Below are 27,467 nucleotides of genomic sequence, written 5' to 3'. Positions count from 1 at the left end.
TGTACAATATACTACCTGTACAACTGTATTTGGAGGTTCTATGTATATAGCATGTGAGTTCAGTGCAAGTAAGAACCGTGTCTTATCTACCTGAATCCACAACTGATGTTGAATCAATGTACCCACGGGCGGATGGGAAATACATCAGCAGGGTTAGTTAGGGCTCTGGCCTCAAGTGCAGGGGTAGGATCCTTACTCCTGTGGAGCAAGGGAGCCCAAGGACCAGGGTTAGACTCAGGCTTGAGGAATAATCAGGGGCTGAATTGCTAAAACTAGGTGGTGACCAAGAACGTACGTTGGGGACTGAGACAGAGGTTAAGTGCCCAGGTGTTGAACTGGAGTTCGAGAAAGAGCTCTTAGAGCCCAGAATATGAATGAGCCTGCAGATAACATCTTACCTCTGCCATATGGGGTGGGCAATCAGGACCGGAGTACCCTTAGAAGGTATTAACACACCATTTTCTATAGCTTCCTTCCCCACCCCTGCCCCATATCAATTCCTTACTGCCTGTCTCTTCTGTTGAACAGCAAGCCAATCTCTTAGAAGGCTTTCAGATGCCTTAATTAATACATTTCCATTTCTTTTGCAGACCCCTCGCTCCCCTTAACAGCTGGCACTCAGTGGGGAAGGAGGAAATAATTCCCAAGAAGTGAGCCTCTGACAATTTCCCAGCCTGCTTCTAGACGCCCATGGGGTTTGGAGGGATTCCCAGTCTGAAGCTGCTGATATAACTCTGAACACGACTGAAGCCCAATCCCCCCGAGAGTCCCATGTCAATTCCTGTCGAGGTCTTTTCCTGAATCTGGGCCGACCTTCTCTGGACCTCACACTCTACAAGGCCACTTTAAGGGAGATAAGGATTGAGGTCGTGTACCTTCACAGGTGATGCACAATGCCCTTACTTGGCCCCGCCTTGCTCAGGGCTCAACTCACATCTGCCGTGGCCACACCGGAGCAAACATTTCTCTGATGGGTCTGTACTCCCCCTACCTCCACGCCACCTCGTCTGTAACCTTTCAAAGGCAGAACCAAATCTGATCTGTCCTCTTACCCCCACCGAGGGTAAAAGGGCACAGTGACCTACACATAGTACGTGTTAAATTACCTTCTGCTGATTGATTATTCAATTGATAGCCTGGTTTTCTAAGCCTTGGGTTGACATCTGCATTGACATAAACTCGCTGATGGGTGACCTTTCTAAGTTTATGCTAAGAACGCTTATTGTATGGCGCCTCGTTCTGTGGGATTCGAAGGAACTGTTTCTTAATGCTTTGCTGTGTTCTAGAAATTTCTGCTTGTCTGCCTGCCCTTCTAGCTGGAGGGCTCCTAGAGGGAAGGAACCTGGGTTCAAATCCGAGCACTTCCAGGTGTTGGCCTCTCGGGGGCTGTGCCTTCTTAGCCTCTAAGAAGGAAGCAGTTACAAAAGCCCCCACCCCCAGGATTAACGGCAGGGAGGACAGAAGTGTCATCCGGGTGTCCCTCTCAAGCTGGCCACTCAGAGCCACCTGCAGCCTATTCCTCCCCGTTATTCCAGCAGGTCGGGAAGGTTCAGCCCCAAGCGTTCTGTGTGCCAGTCAGCACAGCAGTTCACATGTGCTCTTTGCAGCGCAGTGAGGAGAACGCAAGATTGGGGTCTGGGGGGGCAGGAGTCCGGGCTCTGGCCACCCGGCGTGTATCTGCGCTTGCGTGAATCACTCAACTCTGAGCCTCCATATCCTCATCTGTGCACGCTGGAACAAGAATTCCTGCCTCTCGGGTCATATGAGGGTTAGATGAAATGCCACGCGTGGAGCTCCTATAGAGTGCCTGGCCCTTGTCAGGAGTGATCAGCCCCCTCCCCTCCTACGCGCTTTCCTGGGGGCTCAGCTTGGAACTCAGGAGAGACGTGACCAAATGTCTGGAGCACAGGAGACCCCCATCCCGATTCACCACAAAGCCAAGGGAAATAAGAGGAAGAAAAAAAAAAACCTGAAGGCCTTAGCAGAACCCTCTGGTGGATCTGGGGGCTCGTCCCAATCTTGCGGGGTGCGCGCAGGTCGCCTCTGGATGGGGAGAGGGAAGCCGTCCCCAGAGGTAGACGGGACAGCCCAGCTGTATTGGTGGCCGCCGTCACAGTCATCTCAGAAGAATGGGAGTGTGGCTGCAGTCTCAACCCTGCTTTTATTGGCTTTTTATCAGGTAGGTAAAAGGACGTGCGTGGCAGAACAGAAGCTTTGAGAACTAGAAATGAGACAGAGTCGTGTAAAGGCAGGGACTGCTGAGAGGGAGGGCGGAGGCGGCCGTGGCCCAACATGCAGTCCAGGGCTCTGGCCCTTTTCTTCTCAAGGACAATGGTCTGTGAATAATGAGCCAGACAGGATGGATTTTCTCCCGTCCGGGTCTCGGGGAGTCGCAGGCCAGCACTGTGACTTGACCTGCATCCCTCACGATGCTCTTCTAGAAAGGGCCATTCCCAGAGTCAAACAGCCATCCCTCTTTCCCTGAGAGGCAGGTGCCCAAACCCACACTTAAAGGCTTACACAAAAGGGACGTTCACCCCACTCAATGGGCCCTAGAAGTAAATGGTGAGATCCCCACGTGTCGCCATCTTTTTCTGGGCACCTTCACCGCCACTGCCTTGATTCGAGGCCCATCCCATCCACCTGGATCCTGGGACATCTGTCTAGTGAATACGCCTGCATCTGGTCTCCCCAAATCCAGTCCATTCCCCTCTCTCCTGCCAGAGGAACCTTGGCGACCAAGCCAGAGCCAATAATGCCGCTCCCTTCTTCCAACAAAACAGACCATCTTGCTCTTCAACAGCTCCCCGTGAGCCTTCCGGACAGAGTTTAAATATCCAAACACACGAGTCCTATCACAACGGGCCCCTGCCTACAGCCCTACTCTCCTCTGCTCCTTCCCATGTCTGACTTCAGCCACACAGAACCACTCACGCTGCTCAGCACGTATCTTGGCGTTTGCCGCATCTAGAGTATTCTCTTCTACCAAGAGGATCCTTCTCCATCCTCAATACTTCCCTTTCCTTGGTAAGCCCTTCCCCGTTCACACCTGTACCACCTTGCCCGTCCTTCTGCCAGACCTGTTCTTGCCCCTCACTACCCACCTGACCGTGAACAGGTTCCTCATCTGCAACATTTGATCGCGGTGTGGACTAACTGAGTTAATGCAGTCAAGTGCCTAGAACAGCACCTGTCTCATAGGAAACACTCAATAAATGTCGGCCATGATTATTATCACTATTAATACAGCGCATATCACATGGCACTGTAATTCTTCCTTTACCTTTCTGGCTCTTAGAGTAGACCCTGGACTCCTTACTGGCCATTCCTCACTTCCAAATAGTGCTTGTCAGGGAGTGGGTACTTGGATGAATGAATGAGCGATCACTGAACCCCATCTCTTCCTGATTTGAGTAAATTCAGAAACCAAGGGGAAGATAGAGTAAAATTCTCCCTGAGCTTGGATATCACATGGGGGAATGCGCTGAACACTCCGTTTTAGCCCCTGGATTGGTATCTTTCTCTTAAAGAATAGAATTCTCTGACCTATTTGCAGTTAAAATAGTCTGGCTTCATGGTGAAAAGTAATCCCAGGGGGACTAGTTGTGGTATTTTTTTAGTTCAGCAAAATGTCTCTGGACAACCTTCCCAAGTGGATTGAGGCCACGGACAGCCCACAATACCAGGCCTCTGGCAAACTCGCTCCCCAATCCTCTCTCAAAGGGGCCCGGCAGGGGAGATGGAAGGAGGCATTTCGGCTTCATTTACACTCAACTCATCAAAATGTCACTGGAAAGAGCGATTTGATGTCAAAGGCTTATGAGCCTTGGTTCTAAGCCTTCCAAAGCCCTTTTCTCTTTGAACCTAAATGTGCCATTCTGCCAACACGGTGTTGAATGCCAACAGGGTGGTTGGTTCTGGAGTTTGAAGCCAGAGGAGGACTCTTCCTCTTCCCGAATGTGATTTGCAGCTGGGTCCCGAGGATGTGAAATGCAGTCTCTCCCCTTCCTGGTTACCAGTCCTCGGGGCTTAACCGACAAGAACGCCTCACCCACACTGGGGGAGAGAGGAAGGGGTCACAGAAGCCATCTGCCCGGCTCTTGCCCTTTACAGATGGAGTGCAAACCCTTCATAGGCCAGAGCCAGATCTGGGTACCAAGTCCTGGGCACCCTCCAAATCCTCTGCCTAGGAGGACATCTCCAAAGTGAATGCCAATGGTGGCTGCGGGGACCCGAGGCTGCCATTGCAGCAGGTGAGATCGTGTCCTGCCGCGGACTAGTGCCTGGGCTTGACCCTGCTTCTCCGCTTGCTGGCTGTGGGACACTGGGAGAATCATTTTGTACTTCTAAGTCTCTACGATGGGGATAACGACATCTACTTCACGGCGCTGTTGTGAAACGGGTAAGGAGCAAATACTGGTGAAAGCGGTTTCGGATGGGAAATCACTGCAGAATCTTGTGAAGCGTTACGGAGTCAACGGCCCGGGCGGATATGCCCCTGATGGCGCTGCTTCCCAGTTATCCGCCTTGGGAAGAAGTTCTCGCGTCTTGGCCAGGACTCCAAAACCCTTTCACAAATGCTCCACCCCGCACCCCGTGCTCGGCCCGGTCCTGACGGTCACCCAACCCTGACACTGCTCCAGCCACGTGGCGGGCTCTGCGTCCTCCCCCCGCCCCCATTCTCAACTCTGGGCAGCTCTTGTCCGTAGGGAGTTCATTTTGAACAACAGCCAACCTTTCTGCTCCACAGCTCCCTCTAGCGACAACCCCTTCTCCTGCTTTCCCATAAAAGCAAGGCTTCTTTACAGACCATTCATTCCTCCCAGGTTCGACCATTGCCATCTTATCTCAATCCGGCCACCCACGAAACCGCTCTTGCCAGTGACTTCTGTATCGCTAACTTTCTGTACTTCCTTTCAAGGGGTGGAAAACGTCTTTACCCATTTTCTTCCCGGGGCCTTGGGCAGCCTCCCGAGCCTGTGTTTTCCTCCTGGGTGATTCCTTCCCCACTCGTGGCTTCAGCAACCACCTCCGATTCACCCCGCACCCTAGCACCCACAGCATCAGTGTGCCGAGCCCACTGTAGCCAACTCCCTGCTGAATGCCTCTACCTGGATGTCCGAAAGGCATTTCACAGTTCCCCATTCCGAAGCTAACTTCGTCCTCCCTTTTCCTCACAGACCTGATTTCCTCTTGAATTTTCCACCTCAACGACTGGCATTACCATCCACCCCGATGTCCAAGTTAGAAATCTAGGAGTCTTCTTACTGAAATACCTGTCTCTCGTGGTCCACTCCAATTTGGTCCCTGTGTCCTGGTGACTTCTGTATTAACATACACTATGACCCCATTTTCACTTGTGTAAAATACATATTCATTAAGAAATCAGAAGGGAAGAGGCACCTGTGACTCAATCAGTTGAATATCCGACTCTTGATTTTGGCTCAGGTCATGATCCCGGGGTTGTGGGATCGAGCCCCGCACTGGACTCTGCACTGAGTGTGGAGCCTGCTTAAGATTCTCATTCTCTGTCTCTCTCTCTCTCTCTCTCTCTCTTCCTCTGCCCCTCTCCCCCACTTGTGCGTGCTCTCTTGCTCTCTAAAATAAAATTATTAAAAAAAAAAAAGCCCGTTTAAAGGATTCACCATTTGACCACTGACAAGTAGGATCTATTATAAGCCTTTTAATGGCTTAACCAAAGAAGCAAGAGGCATCCAGACAAGGCATAAAGGAGGTAGCCCCACGATCCAAAAGTTTACTCCTGAAATGAGTCTAAGAAAGCCAAGACCTTTGTTGCACAGGCAGGCTCCCCTGCCTCTGTCTTGTCCCACTCCTCCAGCCGTCCACACTCCACACGGGGGGCCCTTCGTCACGTGGGACCTTCATCACTGACCGCTGCCTGCTTCCTAGCCTCATTTCCCACCATGCTCTGTTTCAGGCATCCTAACCTAAAATGGAAATATCCATGCATCTTCAGCCTGGGAGCTCATGCTCCTTCCCTCCCGGCACGCTCTTTGCTCTCCATGTCTCTCCTGTGCCTGGCCAACCTCTCTTCGTCCTTGAAGACTCTGGTCAAACGTGACCTCCTGCAGGTGGTTCTCCTACACGTCACCAGCAGAATCAGGAGCCAGTCCTCCAGCCCTCGGTCCATACCCTGCTCTTCCCCATCAATGCCTTTCTCACTTTTACCCAACTTTTACCCAACTATCTCCCATCAAAGAGAGACCCGGGAGCCATCCACTCATCTTTGTATCTGAATACCTTGAACAATTTCAATTAACACTGTAAGTCAGTTTACTGGGGTGAAACAGGAGGATCCCGGAGACTGTTCCTGGGGTACCTCCTTCTTCACACTACTTCAATCCATCCCTTCTCCTCCAAGTTCACCTCCATCAAGACAAACCATCACCGTGGGCAGGCCTGCTACGGGCTCATCCGGGAAGGATCTGACTGGGGCCAAACGAATCCAGATCCGAGAGCCTCCCCAAATAGATTCATCCCGCTCACCTCTGCGGCTCAACCACAGGACCGGGGGGAGAGGCCACCCACCTGGTCCAGCCTATGTGAATCTACTTGTCACTCTAAGCACATTCCCACCTGTAATGGGATTTGGGCCAAAAGACATATTCCGATGATTTCCAAACAGATGCAGAACACATGCTTGAATGCTCTTCTACAACTAATAGGCCATGTGTCCAAGCCCGAGAGCCATGGATAAGCGGGTGATAATGGACGTGAACTCTGAGGCTCTCGAACACCCACTGGAGATGGCCCATGCCTCTGTACTTCACTCCGTGTCACTCAGACATGCGGGAAGCTGTTGTGCTCTTCAGACTGTCTACAGAAAGAGATTCCTTAGCCAAGGGCTATCGGCCCCTTGTGTGTGGGGTGTGATTCCCCTTTATATCTAGCCTCCGTCTCTCTTACTGCAGGCCAACCAGGCCTCATCTTGCTGGTTGTCCAGGGGAAGCGGGTGGGCAGCCTTGTCCATGCACACCCCGGGGGCCTCACCCTTTACACGGTCTCTTCCCCCAGATGTCACGTGTGCCACGTGGGTGAGCAGCCCCCAAAGCCACAGGCGTGGACAGTGCGCGCGCATGCACTGGCCCAGGACCGCTGCGCCCCCAACACGGAATCTCAGGCTTACCCCAGTGTGATGTTGTGAACAACTGTTTTCACTTGCAGCTGTTAACAGATGACGGGCTTAGTTTCCTTTTTTTTTTTTTTTCCTATGGGGGAAGGCATTCTCCTTGAACAAGAGGGGGTCACGGAGACACAACCTGGTGTACCTCCAGGAGCCTAATAATAATCATTCCTGAGGGGTGCCTGGCTGCCTCAGTTCGTAGAGCATGTGACTCTTGATCTCAGGGTCGTGAGTTCAAGCCCCACGATGGGCTTTGAGCTTACTTAAAAAAAAAAAAAAAAATCACTCCTGGTCGAAACCAGCTAAGGCTCGCCTCTGGGCTCCCCCAGCGAGGAGGGGGACGGAGTCATGCTCAGTTTTACCCGTGGCCCCCGGACGGATGGCGCGACAGCAGCTGTGTCCTAACAATCCACAGCACATTCTGTCACTGGACAAGGCCGCAGGCAGGAAGGGGGTCAGCTGCTCACACCCATCGGCTGCGGCTTGAATTAGGGGAGCTGTCACTGTTGATTCAGGATCTGACTTGTCTGAAGGCGGCCACGGGGTTTGGGGCACATGGGGAGGTGACACCCTGCGGGGTGAACCTCAGCCGAGGAGACTCAGCAGGTGCATTCTCCTCCCCATCGCTACGGGCTGTCCGGTGAGGCGGCACTTTCCTGGGTCTCTCTGAAGAGCGAACACTCAGCTGGGCTTGGAGCAGAGCTATGGCCAGCCCAGGGACGTACTCCTTTATAAGGACGGACAGATGTCCTCTTGGCCTGCCACTCCCCTCCCCTCCCCCTCACTTCTGCTGCCTTGGAAGTGCACTCCCTCAATTAGCATGGGAACTTCCCCCTTGGGCTCAGTTTTCTAGGGAGCCCTGACTTAAGGCAACTCCTATACCTCCTGTATGTCAAACCCTCTGTATGTGTGTGTTATTTTATTATTATTTTTAGTTTATTTACTTTTTGAGAGAGAGACTGAACAGGGGAGGGGCAGAGAGAGAGGGAAAGACAGAGAATCTCAAGCAGGCTCAACACAACACAGAGCCCGACACGGGGCTCGAACCCACGAACCGTGAGCTCATGACCTGGGCTGAAATCAAGAGTCAGACGCTTAACTGGCTGAGCCATCCCAGGCGCCCCCGTGTGTGTGTGTTATTTTAAATCCTTAAAATTCTTCCCAATGAACACTGAAGGCTTGCAGAAGGGACAGAAAGGATAACATAACTTGCCAAAGAACACACAGCCAGTAAGCGCATGGACTGAAACTTTAGCTTAGGTCTAACATCGGGATCGGTGCTCTCTCAGACCATGAGCGCTGAAGCCAGAGAGCCCAGGGCTTCAATGTGGACTCGGTACTTATTAGCTATGTGATCTCTGGCAGGTTACTTGACCTCTCTGACCCTCCCTTGCTTCGTCTGCAAAAGTGACAGATTTAGATGTGGTGAGCTCTGAGGTTTCCTTCGGTTGGGACATTCAAGGCCCTGCCGTTCCAGCCTCTGCAATGTTTCTGTACGACAGGATGGATCTTAGCTTCAGGACTAATGGAAACCTAGGGAACATCTTGGCAGACACATCTAATTGTTGAACCTGGGGAAGGTGGTGGTCCCGGCATCACCCGTTCTAGCCCAGAATCAATCCCAGTGGCATCCAGACAGCCTCTGGGCTGGAATGCTCTTCCCATTCTTCAGATACCAGCTCCAATGTCACTTCCCGAGGGAAGACTTCCCTCCCCTGCCCTCTCGCCTCTCGAGACTGGATCCCACTGCCCTCTGATCCGTCCTCACGGCTCCTTCTACTTTTCCTCCCTTGCGCTAACGGTTTGCAATTCTATATGCATGTGATCCTTCATTAACATCTGTCTCTCGCTGTAAGTTTCATGGGGGCAGTGTCTGCGTTTATGGGGTCCCCCCCCCACTGTATCTCCAACATCTGGAATAGCAGAAGGCATTCAACAAATATTTATTGAATTAATGGTTTCAGTAATTAATTAGTTGATATGAGTAGCTATGTCTAGATGAGACCAAAGCAGCAAGGGTTTGGGCTTGAAAGCCAATCTGGGGTGACGCTGAAGATCCCTGGCTGATTGCCTAAGTCATTCAGTGTGTAGCCGCGTGTCCTTGAGTCCCAGGCTCCTCTCCTCTCCCTGCCAGTCCATGTCATAGCTCATTAGGGGGCTGATAAGGGGACTGGCTATACACTAACTCTGACATCCCTGAAGTCGCCCTACCAGTCACCAGGCAGGCCAAGGAGGGCTGAAGAAACGGACTCAAGGTGACCAAGTTTGCCCGTAAGAGAAGGAAAAGGCATGGCAGTTCAGCCTCCTGGGGTTTAACCACCGGGCTCCACCTCTGCAGTGAAATGCAAATAAAAAATCTGGTTTTTTTGGGGGGGGATGGGGGGTTGAAGCATGGGCACCATCAGCAGAGTGGGCTCGAATCTCAAAGATAGCAGACAGGGTCACCCTGGTGGCTCAGTCGGTTAAGCATCCGACTTCAGCTCAGGTCATGATCTCACGGCGTGTGAGTTCGAGCCCCGTGTCAGGCTCTGTGCCGACAGCTCAGAGCCTGGAGCCTGCTTTGGATTCTGTGTCTCCCTCTCTCTCTGCCCCTTTCCCGCTCACACTCTGTCTGTCTCTCTCTCAAAACTAAATAAAAACATTAAAAAAAAACCAAGACAGCAGACAGCTCTCTGGAGGAAATCTTCACCCCTATGCCCTGCCCCTGTGAAATGCTCCCTGGGCTCCCTAGGCCTTCTGTGGCCTTCTGTTGATTGGTCAGTCCTCTGTATGAGAGCCTCTCCTTGCCAGCAAGGCCTCACTTCTGAAACAGCTCACACTGGAGGGTTCAGAGTCTTGCTATGTATCCTGCCGGGTCACTGCAAATGCTGTCTATACAGCCAGGCAATCTCCTAAGCACCCCTTCTCCTCAGCTCTTAAATAGCTTTTCATGCTCCTGTCTATACAAACCATTTCACCATGAGGCATCAAAGACTGCTTATTTAATACCCAACAGATATTTTTATCCTTGAAGACGATCACGGCAAAAATGTGTCTCGTACCCCAAGCCTGGTACATATAAAGGGTTAAAATCGTATTAACTCAAGAGATAAAGGGCAGAGAAAAAAGAAGGAAGGGAAGAAAAGAAGAAAGTCAGGCAGAAGGGAAGAGAAGTGTGGAGGGAGGGAGCATGAAAAGGAAGGAGGGAAGGCGGGGCCCAGTCGGAAGGGTACCTTTCTTGGTGACATCAAAGTCCAGCTGCGGTGGGGTGCGGCGGTGAGAACAGCGCAGGCCCGGCTGTTACACAGATCTGGGTTCAAATCCCAGCCCTGTCTCATACTAACTATGTGGCTTCAGACAAGTCATTCAAGCCCTCTGAGCTTCAGATGGCACGTTTATAAAGTGAGGATAACATCGAGCTAAAGGGTATGTTTAAAGTCAAATAAAACCGGCTGTTACACAGATCTGGGTTCAAATCCCAGCCCTGTCTCATACTAACTATGTGGCTTCAGATAAGTCATTCAAGCCCTCTGAGCTTCTGATGGCTCGTTTGTAAAGTGAGGATAACATCGAGCTAAAGGGTACGTTTAAAGAGGATTCAAGATAATGTATGTAAATGCACGTTGGCATTCACTGGGAGGCTGCAGGGGCTCCTTCTGCACGTGGAAAGCACAGAGAGGGAAAGGGCTTGGCTCAAGGTCGTGCTAGGAACCCAGGTCTGTGCTCTCTGCACTGAGTGCCCATCACCAGGACCCGGCCACAAAAACTCGGTTACGGAAATAGGGGCCGTGAAACAGTAACGACGTAATTAATTTGTACAGCTGTTAATACTGTGTGCCAAGAAAACAAGAGATGTCCCCCAGGAAGAACTTTCTATGTCCTTGCTCTAACCAAACAGATGACTGACATGCTACGATGCTCACCTGCATTTTAACCAACTCCCCCACATTCACCCTGAAAATCTACAGCCTGTCCAAGTGCACCTTGGCTCGGGTCTGTAGAGGCACGTTAACGACAGCAGAGAGGAGTACGAGAAGTAATAACAAAATAGCCGTAACTGTGACCATCTCCTCTGACGGTTGAACCTTTTCCCCCTGTTATTTTACCACGTCTCCCTTGACCGGCACTTCTCCAGTGTCAAAGTCAACTGATGTGGCGTGTTCTATTCTCCCGGGCCCACCCAAGCTCTGCCAGGGGGTGCTACCGAGCCGTAAAATCATCGGAACGAACAGAAAGCACCAGGCGTATCCAGAAAACGGACCCCAAACCCAAACCTCAAATCCGTATTAATGGGTCAAGACCTCCATTACCTGTTACAGGTGCTGAACTGGGAGAGCCACAAGGCAGGGATCATGGCGGTCTGCATCACTAACGTCTACCACCAGTGCCTGGCTCAGGGCCGGCACGGAAAAGATTTGTGCAAAAAAATGGACAGATACATGAAAAAGGCATGACTGGCTGAATACGTGGATGGTTCATGAGCATTCAGCAAACCTCATGCCCTTCAATTCCCCCTCCCCAGCCCACCCCCAAGTCTAGACCACCTGTTCTTTCCTTACCCTAGCGATCAGCTCCCCGACCATTCCCGTCCAGGTGCCATTGGCCTCAGGAACACCGTACACACCATCCCCGACCAGGCGGATCTTGTAGTTGAACCGGAGGATCTCTGCCAGCTCCTTGAGCATGTCCACACAGAAGCCCTCGTAGCGGTCATTGCCTTCCATCTCCTGGTGGTTCCCCTTCAGCATTAAATACGGGTTTTCCTGCAGCAAAACTGGGCAGCTGTCATTCTCATCTTAGCCCTGGTGTCTCGGCCACGAGGGATGGGGGTGCCGGGGCAGAGGTCGGGGAGGAGACGAGGTAGAGGGACGGAAGTGACTGGGGCGATGGGCTGCTCTGGAGGTGGCAATTAGCTCCCCTCCCGGCCTCAAGACACTTCTCTTACCAGGAACGCACGGGTCTCAATGCACAGAGAGTCAAGCTGAAGCTCCTCCCTCTGGTGCAAGGTCATCATTTGACCTCACCCCCTTCCCATCCCTTCTTTCTTTCCCTTCTGTTTGTTTATTCCACATGGACCTGTCACAGGGCATTATGAGATACTAGGATACTGACAATATAGCGGGTGAGGTAAGAACATGTACTGACCAAATGCAACCCAAGGCAGAGCAGGTCCAGCCACGAGAGCTCTGGGAAGAGGGGTGGGTTTCTCTGGTGAAAACATCCAGAGAAGTTTCCATGGGGGAGGTAAAACCCAAGCTGGGTTCCAGAGGGGGATGGAATACAGATGGAGTGGTGTTAATGGAAGGCATCAGAGGCAGGGGAAAGGCAAGATCAAGGGCATAATCTTGAGTGCGAAGGAGCATGGCCTCTTTAGGGGACAACGGACCCTCCATTCAGTTGGAGCATGGCTTGTGTGCCCGGAGGATAAATTAGGGTCAGAGGGGCCTTGGGTGCCAGGGCAAGGTGGGTGCACAGCCTACATACATAGTAGGGGAACATGGACGGTTTGAGAGACTTAAGGATTAAGAATATTAAATAATAAGAGAGAGCATCTTGGGGCTAGGGCACACTCTCTCCTGATGTGAGATACTGAGTCCTGAGCCATAGTTTGGCTCAGGATAGAGCGCAGAGAGCTGGAAGAAACACAGAGAGGGCCAGGCTTGAGGGCGGGTGGGGTGTGGGGTACAGAGGTTAGGGGTCCTCAGACTGTTGGAGCCTGGGTGGATGTCCAGAGGAAGGTGTCATCACGGGCATGGATGGTCTGGAAGGGAAGACGATTGGGGACGTGTTGAATTTGGGGTGCCGGCAGGCTATCCTGGAGGAAACCCCTGACCGAATGCTTAAAATGTGGACTGAGGGCAAGACCGGGGCAGGGCCTGGGAGGCCTCTGTACAGAATGGACGGCTGAAGCTGCAGGAAATGTGAGGCCATCGGCGGGGGAAGAAATGAGGGAGGACAGAAGGGGGACAAGAGGACAAGGCCCTGATCTTAGACAGTGGGAAAATGAAGAGCAGCCATAGAAGATAAAGCAGAAGCAACCAGAAAAGTTGAAAATCAGGAGAATGGGGCCACGAGAGCCAAGGAGCAAGGAGGTTCAGGAAGGAGGGTGCACACGTTCCCCTACAGAGATGAAGCAGGGCTGTGAAGGGGGCCCCTGGCCAGGTGTTGCTGGCAACCCTCCCATGGCAGGTGCAGCGGGGTGGCAGGACTCCACAGGAATGGGGAGTGAATGCAAGGTGCACGAGAAAGAACGTACCAGAACTTTGAGAAGTCAGGAGATAAAGGCAGGCTGGCACACGGCCTCTCCACCCACCTTCTACCGGCCTCGTCTCTCCTCCAGCCTCGGTTGCCCCATCTGCAAACCACTGGGCTGGAGGATTCCCCGAGGGCCCACCAACACCACGACTTACAATCCCCCAAGCTGGAGGCAGCTGGAGGGTCAGCAGGGTGTGGGCAAGGGGGTGGCGATGGTATCTGAGGATGGGAGAGACCAGGTTGTATTTGCAGGTAGAAAGGAAGAATCCCATGAGAAGGAGAGATCAGAGAAGGAAGAGAGGCGCTAGCTGGTGCAGTGAGGTCCTGGGGCCAAGTGGAAAGAGACAGGGCCAAGGCAACAAAGAAGCTGGGAAGGAGGCCCGTAGGTGAGGTGGAGACATGGACGTGGACACAGAGAGGAGGGGAAGGGACAGAGGTGAGGGAATCCGTGCCAGGCCCCAGAGTCACGTTGGGGGCGGGACTGAAGGCTTGGTGTGCAAGGGGCTTAGCAGAACTGCTCAGGGGATATGACAAGGAAGGGGTAAGACGTGGGCCCAGGGAGTACCAAGGCCCAGAGGAAGTCGGGAGGCTGACGGTTGATGGGTAGTTGCGAGTGGGGATGGTGAGGACGACCGGGCTTGGGACCCGCACGAGATGAGATGGCTGAGCATCAAGGTGGAGATCGTGCTAGAAGCTAAGAGACACAAGTGCTGAGACACTGGTTTGCTGAGCTCAAGGCAGAAGGGGCTTCAGGGTTGGGGAGGACTGAGAGTCAGACAGCCCAGAAGTCATGAGGGGAGGGTACAGGAGGGTGATTTTGTGAGTGTGAAGTAGGAGAGAAGAAGGCAGAAGGCTGTTTGTCGGGGAGAGGGAGCTCTGTGTCGAAGGTGGCCTGGTTCTGTTTCATGGCCAAGTTCACTGTCATGTCCATGAGGTGGGCCAGTCTCCTGTCTTCCACACCTGCTGTCCTCCACTCAAGGGTTTCTCTCTGCCCCAGCTGCTCTCCCTCCCTTTCTCCCGCCTAACCTAACTCACCTCTGTCCTTGGGGGTCCCATCGCCTCCTCTGATGCCAACTCATTTCTCGGAGCTCTCACTGCCTCACATGGCCCAGTCATCCTCTAGGCCATGCTCCCAGGTAAAATGTAAGTGGGGCCTGGACGGACTCTTCCCCTTCTCTGGTACCCCTATCTGGCTCCGGAACCAGGCCCTTGTGGACTGAGTGAATGCACAATGCCAGGACAGGGCTTGGCCGGGGGTTCCAGCCCTGGGTTGGCAACATCCCAGGCTACCTTTACTTATCCCAGGGAGTATCATGAAATTCTTTTCCCAGAAACATTCTACTCTCAAATTAACTTAACACTCACGGGCACGTTCATAGTAAACATACAAAAGGCCAATCTTGGGGGCGCCTGGATGGCTCAGTCAGTTAAGCATCCAACTTCAGCTCAGGTCATGATCTCACGGTTTGTGAGTTCGAGCCCTGCATTGGGCTCTACACAGAGGGTGCAGATCCTGCTTGGGATTCTGTCTTTCCTTCTTTCTCTCTCTGTCCCTCCCCTGCTTGCGCGCACTCTCTCTCTCTCGAAAACAAAATAAACATCCAAAAAAAAAAAAAAAAAAGAGCCGATCTTGGAGGGAGGAAACGTGGGAAAGCCAAACTGTCGGGAAGGTTGGGGCTCCCCAGCACTTTGAAAAATGTGGGGGCCGAGTGCTGGCTTGGAGCCGGAGCCCCTCTGTGCTGGCATGAGTGTTGGGAGAAGGGAAAGGGGAACACAGGCAAAATGTTCAACTCGGGGTAAGCGCTCAAGGAGTTAAGAGCTACGGCTAATTCTGTGTGTTTGCTATTAACCAATAAATCATTCACATGTCCCGAGTGTACCCGGACAAGAACAGGAGACGACAGGGATATGTGCTGAGCGTTAAGGGGTGAGTCATTCAGGATTACTGTTTGCCAAGGATAACCCACAAATGGTCACCGGGGACTAAATTAAGATAATTGTTCCCCGTGAGAGTTGTAGCAGCCATCTTAGACACACAGGCACAAGAAAAGATGCGTGTCCGGATCATACTTACCATGTTGTTAAACGTCACCCGACACCAAAGTGCCCTGCTGTCACAGTTGATGAACACACGTGTGCATATGTGAACCACATGCACGTGTGCACACACACACAGAGTCGGATTGACTTTCCCCATCTGGAAACACACCCCTGTGGTCTCCGTGTCCCCGTGGGTCTGTGCCAAAGCTCTCGGCACCGTCCAATTCCAGCCCCTGAGAGGCAGGAAGTACAACCCAGCAATGTCCCCATCTCCCTCTCAAACTCGCGTTGGCTTTTAAGGGACATCCTTCTACCCTGTAGGAAGGAACTCCTTTATTCAAATTCTCATCGTCGAGCTCCTACTTTGCGTCAGGAACCCCAACCTTCGAGGAGTTCCCATTCTAGAAGGGGATATAGAGTGTAAACAACAATGTCTGATAGGAGAAATGCCACCACGGAGGTGTGGGCAAAATGCTAGAGACAGGGGAGGGCAGGAGTCAGGTTAGGGAAGATTTCACGGAGGAAGTGACATCTGAAGAGAGGTCTGAAGGGTGGGTGCAGAGGCATTTCCAGTTGGAAATGGGATTTCGGGGGAAGGGTATCCTGGGCTGAGGGAACAGCAGGTGCAGAGGCAGGGAAGGGCATGATACGGTGAGGAAGTGTCGTGCAGTCTGGTACTGCTAGATCCCAAGTTGCGTGGAGAGGAAGCAGGTAGGGCAGGCTGGGCTTGATTATGAGGGGTTTCTACTCCGAGTGCAGGGGTGGGGGGTCCTGGGCAGTGCTGAAGGATTGTAAGTGACGAAATAACAGGACAATTCTGATTTCAGAAAGACCATGCTGACAGAGGGGTAGGGAGTATGGGGGGTAGACTGAGAAATTGAGAAAGGGAGCTTCTCAGGAGGTCGTGCTCAGGTGAAAGAGGTAAATGGGCCTCAGTGAGAGCACGGGCTTTGGGGACGGACAGCATGGGACTCCAGAAGCCTGCGGGCGGGAGGTCCCAACAGTGATGCTGTGTGCTGACCGCCCCCCCCCCCCTTGGCCAGGACCGCAGCTCACCACTGCCCAGCTCAGCCAGGCTCTAGGAGCCCTCAGGGGCTGTGGTGATACCACCACTCTCCAATCTTTCTGGCATTTCCAGGTTGGTTCAGAGAGGCTAAAGCTGGAGCTGACAGCGGGGAGTGACCAATAGCCTGGGAGCTGGAACTGCTCTCTCCATCCTTCGCTCCAATCGTTTCCTCCTTCCGCCTGGAATATTCCTTCCCGGACAGCCACCTGGCTCTCACCTCTCCCCGTCAGGTCTCTGCTCAGATTTCCCTGGCTCAATGGGTCCAAACCGACGCCTGTGATCTCAGCTCTATTCCTGGGTACCCACAACAGCACCCAGCATACAGTAGTGTCCCCCAAATATTCACTGAAAAAGCGAATGAAAATATTCAGTGACTCCGTTTCTCACATGAAGGGAACACTCAACAGTGTGGCATTCAAGTTCCTAAGCACCGTAGCCTGCTTTTCTGGTCTCCTGTTCCCCCCTCCACCAATGCCCATTTCCTGGAAAACCGGCCCCTTTCAGCACTTCCTAAATGCCCACAATGCTGTCCTTCATTCACCTCTCCCTCCCCATCTCTCCCTGTCTTTTAGAGCCTGTCTTCTGTGTCCCTTCTTCTCCGGGAGGCTTTGCTAACCTTCCTGATGGCATGGGAACCCCTTCCTCCTTCAACCCCCATAGGGCTAGCTGTGCACCTCTTTCCTGACTTTTACCCCAGTCTGCCCGCAGATCAAGAATTCTAGTCTAGGGTTCCTGTGCCCCAGGAGTTCATGAATGAAGTGATGGAGGTCCCTGAGCTGTTTCATTATCTCAAAAAGCCTAAAGAAACAGACGCATTTGCAGACCTTGCGCATGTAGCAGTGATAAGGCTGAGCAGACTACCCAGCGCATGGAGTCTCTGCTTTGGGCGGGACTTATATCAGTGTGGCAGCATTGGTCATCCCCTGCTGATAAGATACTGTGCCAGGCAGGGAAATATGCTTTTGATTAGTCAAAAGGGGAGAGTGAGGGGAGAGAAGCAAACTAATTATTGCTTAATATATGCAGTTGGTTTAACGGATACATCTTTTAAAACACGAGATCGTCACGGGGGATGAGGCCGACCTTGGCCATGAATGCACTTGACCCAGGCCACCTACTACTAAATTATGACCTCTGTGAGGCTAGAGACCGAGTCTTCTTCATCTTCGTGTCTCCAGGAATGAACACGGTGCCTGATCCATGGGGAGAAGGGTTTGGTAATTGTTGAGGAGAATTGAATCAAATAAAAAAGGCAGATGGTCCCTTGCTCTATAGATTGAGAACTTTCTTTTGACCATCTGGAAATGAAGAAACAGGCCATAAAAACCCACTGGAATTCAGATGTCCACTGCAGGGGGGCATCTGGTACACAGTAGGCACCAAGCAAAGTAGGCTGCCGTGAAAGAGTAGGGGCCACCCCGGTAGACCGGATCCAGCCCCCTGCTGGGCTTCTCTGTCATACGGTTCCCTTCCCTGGGCCATGCACAGCACCCTGGCTGTCAGGGTGCCCCTGGAAGAGGTATGCACAAACTGTGGTGTCTCTTCACCCCATCGCTCTTCCCCAGCTGCTCTGGAACTCATCAAATATCATTTCCATATGAAACAGCAACTCGAGTTTAATTACACTGTCATAAATTGGCCTCGGTGCTGTGATTAGAGCGCCCGTCTTGTGTTCACTGGGACCCCGGGAGCTCCTGGAGCTGGAAGAGGCACCGTGGGGAGCTGCAGCTGGGAGGCCCAGGACCACCCCGCTTACCAGGATGGTGGTGACAACCAGGGTGGTGTTGAAGAGACTGTCGGAGATGTTGGAGGCGTAGAGGCGGCTGTCCATGCTGAGGCCATCAGCCACGTGCCACTGGCCAATCTGAGGAGACAAAGGAGAGAGGGCTGGGAAGAAATGGGGAAAGGAGGCGGCTGGGGAGAGCGGGGTTGCTGAGGTCACGCAGGCCTCCAGGGTTGAGAAGCAGCAGAGAGGCCAGTCCCCTGCCTTCGGCTGGGCTATATGTAAGGCACAGAAGGAGGCAGGGATATGGAGCATGGACAAGAGGGGCGGGATTAGGGCAGGGTTACTGTTCCATAGGGTTGAGGGAGTCAGGGAAGGTGGAGGAGGGATCTGAGAGGGGACAGGAAGATAGGAGCAAAGACCTAGGAGAGGTAGAGGAGGAAAGCAGAGAAACAAATCAGGAACCGAATGCAGTTCGGCGACGTTCTCTCACACAGAAGGGAAGGGAACAAGTGGGATCACATTATCTCGTGGCAGGCATGAGCCACAAAACTCCCTCGCTTCAGCCTGCCTTCCGTGATTCTGATTACCCAGATAAGAATCAGAATGGCACACCGGACAGAAGTGGCATCGCACTAGGTCCTTCAGTGAACGTCGCTGAGGGTTCAACGAGTGAACGAACCCGAAGAGGAACGAGCTGGGTTCTTGCCCTGGCCGGTTCACTTGCTGGCTGTGAGAACCCAGGCAAGCTACTTAGATCTTTCTGAGCCTCAGTTTCCCCAGCTATCAACGGGGGTGGTAATGTGTGCCTTGCCTTCTTCTCCGAGCCAACCAAGACCACGGATGCTCCAGTTTGAGGCTAGGTTATTCAGCCAGGCCCAGGAGCATGCACCTCAAATGCGTAACCTCCCCCCAAAATTACTGAACCTCTCTGAGCATGTGTCCTCATCTACAAAACGGGAATAATAGCAAACCTTCCCTGGGTCATCATCAGAGTGTATTTAGCCTGACACTATTTTCCTCCCTCTTCCCCGTTGCCTTCACTTCTAGGGGGAAAAGTACACAACTTACCCAGCTCTCCGTTCTAGAAAGTCATCTCCACCTAAGCTCAACATCACTGGGTTTTCAGATGGTTTGTTTTCTCAGCGGAACCCTTTTTATAAATACGTATGTGTGCGTGTGTGCGCACGCATGTGTGTAAATACCAATATATTTCTACTAGCTGAAGCCCCTGGCAAATCATGTCTGTTGCCGAGTGTCTGAAGTGGGCAGCCAGGAGACGTGGCTGACAGCTGGCCAGAAACCCAATGAAACGTACACATCCATCTCTGCCAGGCACCTCCAGGCACCAGCAGCAGCTTCCCTGGAAAACCGTCACAAGTTCCATGGATGCCATGTGGCTCTGTTCACCAGAGCTGGGCTCTGGGTTCCTCTTGGGGAAAACTGAACAACAACGAAGATGCATCTCACCCTTGGTCCCCACCCCCTCCCACTCCGTAGGGCCAGAGGGTTGAGGGTCTTGGGGAACAGTAATCACCCCTCTGACATCCTGGCCTGGAGCTTGAAGAGGGGAAGGCCAAGCCATAGGACCGATGGTGTCCACGGGTGAGCCTTTCACCTGCCGAAGGGGAGATGACCCAGATGACCCCAAAACTCCTCTCCAAGACTCTGTGAGGATACCACTTGAAGAGGGGGTGGGCAGCTTTCTCCGCCTCCGCACGGGCAGAAGGGTCCTGGACATACGCATATTCATTTCTAGTTTACAAGCAGCGTCTCGTGCACGTCCACACGGGAGGTCGCATTTGACAGATAAAGAAACTGACATTGAAATAAAAGAGCCTCTCCAACTTGTCCTGGGGCCACCTCACCCACTGGCTGAGAGGCCTGAGCTTCAGCCCCAGGCGCGTCTTCCCAAGGAAGCCTCCGTGGCCGTCCTGCCTGGCTCTTCCAATGCCCTACTGCACGTTTCTGCTTGCCTGTCTTCCCCACCAGCCCGTGTGGGGCTTGGCCAGTTTACGCTCACGCCCCAGCATCTCGCTTAGGGGCTGGTACTTGGAAGCAGGGGAAGCCATCATCTCATGTCAGCAGGTTGCTGCTGCTGGTGAAACATGGACAGAAGGCGAGGGAGCCTCGTCTGGGTCTCTGGAGCACCTAACTGCCTCTCAAAGGGACCAGCCACATCAGGTTCTTGCTGCGCTCCCCTTCTGCCTCTCTCTGCAGGCGAAATGGGTGGGGAGAATGAGGGATGAGCTTCTGGCTTTTCAAGCACAAAGGGGAAGGGGAAAAACAGAGACCAGACGCCTGCTGCGCTAGATGTGTTCTATCATCTCTCTGAACTCTCCCCGCAACTTTGCGGATAGTGGTGGTGTTTTGATTTATAAGGAAACTGGGGCTTGGAGAGGTTTAGTGCCTCGCCGAAGCTCATCCACTCGGTAGTGGTACCCGGGCTTGAACCCAGAGCTGTCCGACACCCAGAACGAGACTCTCCTGTCTCTGCTGCTGGGCCCTGGGTAGGGACGCCGAGACGTGCTTCATGAAAGCGGGCCCAGCAAACCAGAGAAAGGAGCCTCAGCCATTGGGCAAGAACCCCGGACAGAGCTTTTCTCTCCTGGGTTTGGACCCTGCACAAAGTCAGGCGGAAACGACTATCCTCTTGGAGGAGGCTCGTTTGAAGATAGATCCGGCCCGTCTGCAAAATGGCGAGAAATGGTTCCCCATGGTCTCTGAGGGTGGGAAGGGCCAGATTTAGACAGAAGGACATAACGAACACTTGGGCTGGATGTCAGCATTTGGATGTCTGACACAGGAGTGAACTTCTCAGAGTCCTATCTATAGTCACCGAAGGGCCCGCGAGACACAGCTCCCCCCAGCCTCACCTTCCCACCTCGGCTGTGCTCAGGGGACCCAATCTTCACGAACCGCCTGCCCCGGCCCCGGACTCCCCGATCTTACCCAAGCCACGAGATAAGTTCCCACAAAATCCAGGGATAGAAATGATTTACCCGGAGCCAGATCGGACAAGCCTGAGCAGTGTACTGCCCCCACCCCCCACCTCTGGGGACACAGCAAAGAGACTAATTAGCCCCTAAGCGCTAGTCAGGAAATGCATCTCCCACCCACCCTCCCATTAGCCCCCAAGAAATTAATAAACTCGTCAGATGCAACAAAGCGGCTTGGCAGTGATTCCTCAGAGCAATCTAATTGCAGAAAGGCGGTGGGAGGGAAAGCGAGAGACAGAGCCAGGCGCCCTGGGATACAGGCTAATTGCCCCACCCACCGGGCACCTTCCATGCCACACACATGCCAGCGGTGGGCAGGAGATCCGGCTCTCATCGCTGACAATCTGTGACTCTGCCTCCAGCCAGATTCCCTCGCTCCACCGTGCTGACGCCTGCCCTCAAAACCTCCTGCAGGAACAGCTGTTTTGTAAGCCTCTTCCACATGCCCACATGTGTGGGCCTGATTATGTTCAAATAATGTCTTTCCGCGGGCCTCCCTCTGCACTTTCTGTCTCTGCCACTTGCTCTGCCTTTCCTTCATGTCCGTGGACTCGGACAACACCGTTAGCCTATACGGAGCCTTAATGCAGGTAAAGGAAAAGGCACCCTCCTCCTGGGCTGATGTGGCCCCGCCCTGCAGGTGCACAGCTGGGCAGGCCGGATTTCAGCCTCTGCTCGCCCTTGAGCGCTACGCTGTGTGCATCACGAATGCAGTGGCCCCGGAGTGGGAGGACCTGAGTTGAACTTGGTTTCTCTGCTTATGAGCTGTGTGGCCTTGGGTAAGTTACTCAGTCCCTCTGAGCCTGCTTCCTCCGTCTACCAAGTGGGGGTTAAAATAGTGATTATTACTTCATAGAGTACTTAGGGAGATTAAATGAGACAGTGTATGTGCAAGTACTATGCAAGCGTTCATTAATTTTTAACGCCGTGGTCTGAGGCAGAAGGTGGATCTCTTCTGTGCCCCCCAGAGGGCTTTGCACCGTGGACTTGAGTTTATTAGACCGATGAGACCAGCGTCTCAAAGTCTGGTTCCGGGATCAGCAGTACCAGGGACAGAAGTACAAATTCCTTGGCCCCACTCCAGACTGACTAAGTCAGAAATTCTGACTTAGGAGAAGGGTCCAGCCATGTGCGTCGTAGCAAGCCCTCCAGGGGATTGCGATGCAGGATGAAGGAGAGCATCGCAGGAAGAGCAGCTCAGACTACAAGCATGATGACGGGGAAAGGCGAAGGTGTAGAGGTTAACAGGGATTCGGTGGTGGGCCAGGAAATGTTTAAAATCCAGCTCTGCAGGAAAAAAAGGCTCCGATTTGTAACGCTGGGGAGTAAACACTCCCGGCTAAGGTTGAGTGCAGGCTACCAACGTGATGTCACGGAACAGAGTCGGGAAGATGTGTTTAGCAGCCCTCGCTAGCTGGGGCAAGCTGGCTCCATCACCACACTGAGGCCCACCTGCCCTCACAGGCTCTGTGTTGGATGCTCGAAGTAGATGCTTACGATTCTCATTGCCACTTCACTTTATTAGGAAGAAAAGTAGGGGCGCCTGGGTGGCTCCATTGGTTAAGTGTCCGATTTTGGCTCGGTCACGATCTCATGGTTTGTGAGTTTGAGCCCCACATTGGGCTCTATGCTGTCAGCACACAGCCCGCTTTGGATCATCTGTCCCTTTTTCTCTCTCTGCCTGTCCCCCATTCATTCTCTCTCTCTCTCTCTCAAAATAAATAAATTAAAAAAAAAAAAAAGGAAGGAAGGAAAGGAAAGTCCACGTAAGATCATAACCAACCCAAGTCACAGAGCTGGTGAGTAGAAAAAAACAGGATTCAAAACAAGGCCAATGTGCTGCTTGATGGAGATCATAATTTTGAAAATGAATGTGTACTTTGTCTCACAACCCATTCTGCTGCTCCTGCAAAAAATATCTCATGATTGGAGTGTCCAGTCGAATATGAGCATTTCTGAAAATAAATGATACGGGATGTGTTTGCACGGGCACAGAAAGTATCATTTCCCCAACATTCCTAAAGGACACACGACTTATGCTAATTTGGGTCCATATACATTAATTAGCATCTTGCTCCTTAAGCACTAACAGTTTGGAGATTTCAATTATTTATCCGAAGGCACTGTTTCCAAAAATCCTGTGAAAGAGAATTACACTTTCCACTGTCCTCTTAAACAGAGTGAGCGTCTTGACCTTGGCACGGTGTCATTGTTACAAAGCCAGTTATTATCACACTGTGCTGTGAGATAGCGTTGCTACGGATTGCTGAAATGTAGATGGCCCCTTCATTTCTGTGCTTTGAGAAGTTAATTTGTCCACTTTTCACAGCGTCTGCTCTCCTCAAGAATTGTCACTTGGTAGTGCTGTCGGGACAGCTGCCTTTGACCCCAGGGCGAGCAACCAAGGGACCAGGCTGGAAGGAACCGTGGTAAGGAGAACACAGATAAGGCTGGCCGGGGCGCCGGGGCTCTGGTGAATGGAATCCGTGGCATCGATACAGAATACCCACAGTCCTTTGGGAAGGCCACTGGCTGTACAACTGAATGAGTGTCTGGGACCGGCATTTAATTGGTGTGTGACCCTGGGGCAGTGTAAGCAAGCTGTTCAGTCCTTCAGCAATATGCCTCGGGAAATGCCTATCCAGGACCATGACCACAGGGGTCCCCTGCTGCTTCCCGAAAGAGCTGGTAGCGTGTCACGTGGAGTCTGGAGTCCCGCATTAGCATCTAGCACTGTAACCACAGGGCCTGGTGGCCCCGAGCAAGTGGGCAAACTTCCCGGACTCTCCCCCTTCCCTGGCCTCCACGCTAGTCCTGGTCCCCATGGAATTTCCCCTGGACGAGGTTACACTCTGGGCCTCTGTTCTGCTCTCCACATAGCCGTGGGCGGTCATCCCTACAAAATCTCAGATATGATCGCATTCGCCCCTGCTTAAAACCTTTCAGTTGTCCTCCTTTTGCTTTTTAAGGACAGAGATCCTTCACACGGCCCAGCGGGCCCTGCAAAGCGGGCCTCTGCCCACTCTCCACGCTCACCTCACACGATTCGCTCCAGCTTTCTCTGTGTTCCGGCCACACCTACGTGTTCAAGTGCAACAAGCTCCTGTTGCCAGGGTCTGTGTGCACGCAGACCCCTCTAGAACTTTCTTTGCTGCATACCACCCCTGACCCCTAGCCTTCTCTCAGCTCTTCGGGGGTTGGCAAATCAGCCCACAGGCTAGGTCTGGTCCATTGCCTGTTTTAGGAAGTGAAGTTTTATTAGAACACAACTAACTACCCCCATTCACTTATGTAGTATCCATGATTGCTTTCAACTACAAGGGTAAAGTTGCAAAGTCCAAATATATGTTTTTTAAATGTCTATTTATTAATTTTGAGAGACAGCGTGAGTGGGGAAGGGGCAGAGAGAGAGAGAATCCCAAGCAGGCCCCACGCTGTCAGCTCAAAGCCCTGGCGCAGGGCTTGAACCCCTGAACTGTGGGCTGAAATCAAGAGTTGGACACTCAGCCGACTGAGCCACCCAGGTGCCCTCAAAGTCTAAATATTTGCCATCTGGACCTTTGTAGACGTTTTCCAAACCCAGACCTAGTTCCTAACAGTTAATCCTTCAGGCCTCAGTTTGAGAGTCGCTCCCCCCACCCCCACCCCCCAGGAAGCCTTTCCTTTTTCTCCCAAAGTCAAACTTGTCCCCAAACCATATTCTCTTTCCTTTCAGAACATTTGGCTAGGCTGTAATTGTGCACTTAGCAACGAGACCATTGCTCACTGCTTGTCTTCTTTTGCTCCGCCATCAAGGGAGAGCCCTCTGCTGTCACCTGAGGAGGGTGGTCCTGCCCGCAGCAGCCACACCTGCCTCTCCCTCACAGCCCTCTCCCTCCCGCCTAGAATCACTCCGGGCTATCATTTTGCCCATTTGCTCTGTCCCAACTAAGGCAAAATAGGGATTCGCTGTGAAAGCCCTGAGGGATTTCCTCACATCCCTGCTTGTGTCTGTGCGTGTGCACTCTGCAACATTTAATACTTGATGGACATTTCGATGGTTGTTCTTTGCACTTAGCGCTGTCGGGATCAGCTTCTACAGAAGCTGACATAACTCCAAGGCCAGGTGAGTCCTTTTGCTCCACAGTCAGAGTTTGCAAATACTTATCGATCACCCTTGCGTGCTGGGCACTCAGCCACTGGTTGGCTTCCATAAATTTCCCAAATTCTGCATAACAGCCCTGTTATTCTTCCCACCTGAGAGATGTAGACAATTCAGACGACAATAATAATGCTTAATACAGGCACTTCATACAAGTTATTATTGGATGAATGAGCAAATTAGCGAAAGAAGAAAAGAAACTGAGACTCAGAGACGTCAGGCAACTTGCTGTGGGTTCCAGTTATCAGAAGGTTAAACTGGGATTTGAGCCCATGTTCTATTTACTACTCTACTGTCTGGTCAAGTTGGGGCAGGTGTAGGCCATCTTGACCTTAAGACCTGGGTCTTCCCACATACCTCTCTGATCACTATAAACTAGTTCATTGGTGAATACAGCCCTGAAGACGGTCCGCTACAGACCCCACAAAAGTGATCCTGGTCAAGGTGCAGGGTGCTTGCTTAGGGACTTGACACAAGGGAATACAGGGATCAGGCGGCGGGGGGGGGGGGGGGGAGGGGTGTCCCAGAAGATCCACATTTTCTATCCTAGTCTGTCATGCCTAAGCTGTGTGGTCTTGGGCAAGTCACTTAACCTCCCTAAATCTTTTTCATCCGTCAAATGGAAACAAATGAACCCACTTGTCCATACGGCACAGCATGACTGTTCATAATCAACTGAGGTAGTGTTATGATGGCTTTTGATGGGCCGTCAATGTGAGATAACGGTAGTACAGTCTGGTGGCAACGCAGCTGACCAGAACTCGGGAGATTTGACTTCAAGTTTCATCCTGCCCTTGCCATGTGGCTTGGGAAGTCCATTTTGCTACCAATAAGATGAGGGTAACCTTCCTCCCCTTCTCTACTTACTGGGATGATCTGAGGCGATCACATGTGTGCCCAAAGCTTAAAGTCCTATCCACACGGAAGCTCTTTTCGTTCCAGATCCTTGTTCTCTGGGACCATCCAAAATTGGATAAACCATAACCATGGACTCATTTTTTTTTTTTTTTAACCTCAGGTTCAGGGTTCAAAATCGAAATGCTCATTAGGAAGGATGCATATAATAATATATATTGGCATCTCGTTGAGTGCACAGAACTGTGTGACATATAGGCTGGAAAAATGACAGTCAGGTGTGAGACACTATGGCTAGAGACCCCAGGAATGAATTGAGACGGGCTTACAGATTCAGAGTCTCCACAGTAGAGGTCTGTACCTCGTTTGATTGAAGGCCAGTTAAAAGGCTTGTAATGTAAGCCGCTACAGCAAACACCCCGGGCATGAAGGAATTAAATGTTTACTGAGTTTAAATCCAATATCTCTAACCATAAAAGTTTAGTTTCAGTGGGAGGTGGGAGACTGGGTCAGAACTAAGGACCCAGTTGATTGCCTGAGGGGTGATTTGGGGAACGAAGGGTGTTGCCGATGTCGGACAAAGACCCCATTCCCTTAGCCAAAATATTCTTTCAATACAAAATATGTGTTTCCATGCAGAATGCTGTGAAAATTCAGGATCAAAGGACCACAATGGCAAATGCCAAAGGTAAGAGATCAGAAACAAGCCCGGAGGAAACTGGGAAGACAGTGGTATATCAAAGGAATTTCACGGGTAATTTCTATGAAGCCACGACTCAGTTGGTCTAAAGCAGTGTTTTGTTCAATTGTGGCTGCCCCCCATTAGTGGGCTATGAAATCAATTTGGTGGGGTCAAGACCTGAACCTTAAAAGTGAAATATATATCCGGACTATATCAGAGCACAACGCGTGTGACGGGGGCAACCATTGTTTCATAAGCTTTTGTTTCGATTATGCGCAGCCGTGCTGTTAATGTGCATCTTGGATCGCAACCTACATGCAGTTCGTGCTCCGAAAGTAGGAAAAAGTATCGGATACCTTGCCTGTTCACTATCACCAGCCCCTAGCAGAGTCCCTGGAACAAAGCTGATGCTCAATAAATACATTTTTGGCCTCAATAAACTCCTAGTCCTAGTCACTTATAAAGACTAACTATAGGAAAATCATACAAGCTATTGCTTTTGAACATTTATTTACCGCATGCCAGATACTGGACTAAATGCTTTATATTCATTAACTTAATCTTCCCCACCACATGACTAGGG

At 51.9% G+C, this 27,467-nt stretch overlaps 1 protein-coding gene across 1 annotated transcript in view; it reads right to left on the bottom strand.

Annotated features, from left to right (window-relative positions):
• The window catches only part of GRIK4 (glutamate ionotropic receptor kainate type subunit 4), a 305,096-nt gene that overhangs the window by 64,464 nt on the left and 213,165 nt on the right, over positions 1-27,467 (bottom strand). The window contains exons 11-12 of the mRNA XM_047878295.1: positions 18,241-18,348; positions 11,683-11,886 (exon numbers count right to left, since the gene is read on the bottom strand). Coding sequence (XP_047734251.1) covers positions 11,683-11,886; positions 18,241-18,348 — 312 coding nt within the window. The remainder of the gene's footprint in view (positions 1-11,682; positions 11,887-18,240; positions 18,349-27,467) is intronic.

Source organism: Prionailurus viverrinus, chromosome D1 (genome assembly GCF_022837055.1).
Source record: "Prionailurus viverrinus isolate Anna chromosome D1, UM_Priviv_1.0, whole genome shotgun sequence".
Lineage (NCBI taxonomy): Eukaryota > Metazoa > Chordata > Mammalia > Carnivora > Felidae > Prionailurus > Prionailurus viverrinus.
This window is presented reverse-complemented; position numbering and strand designations above follow the sequence as displayed.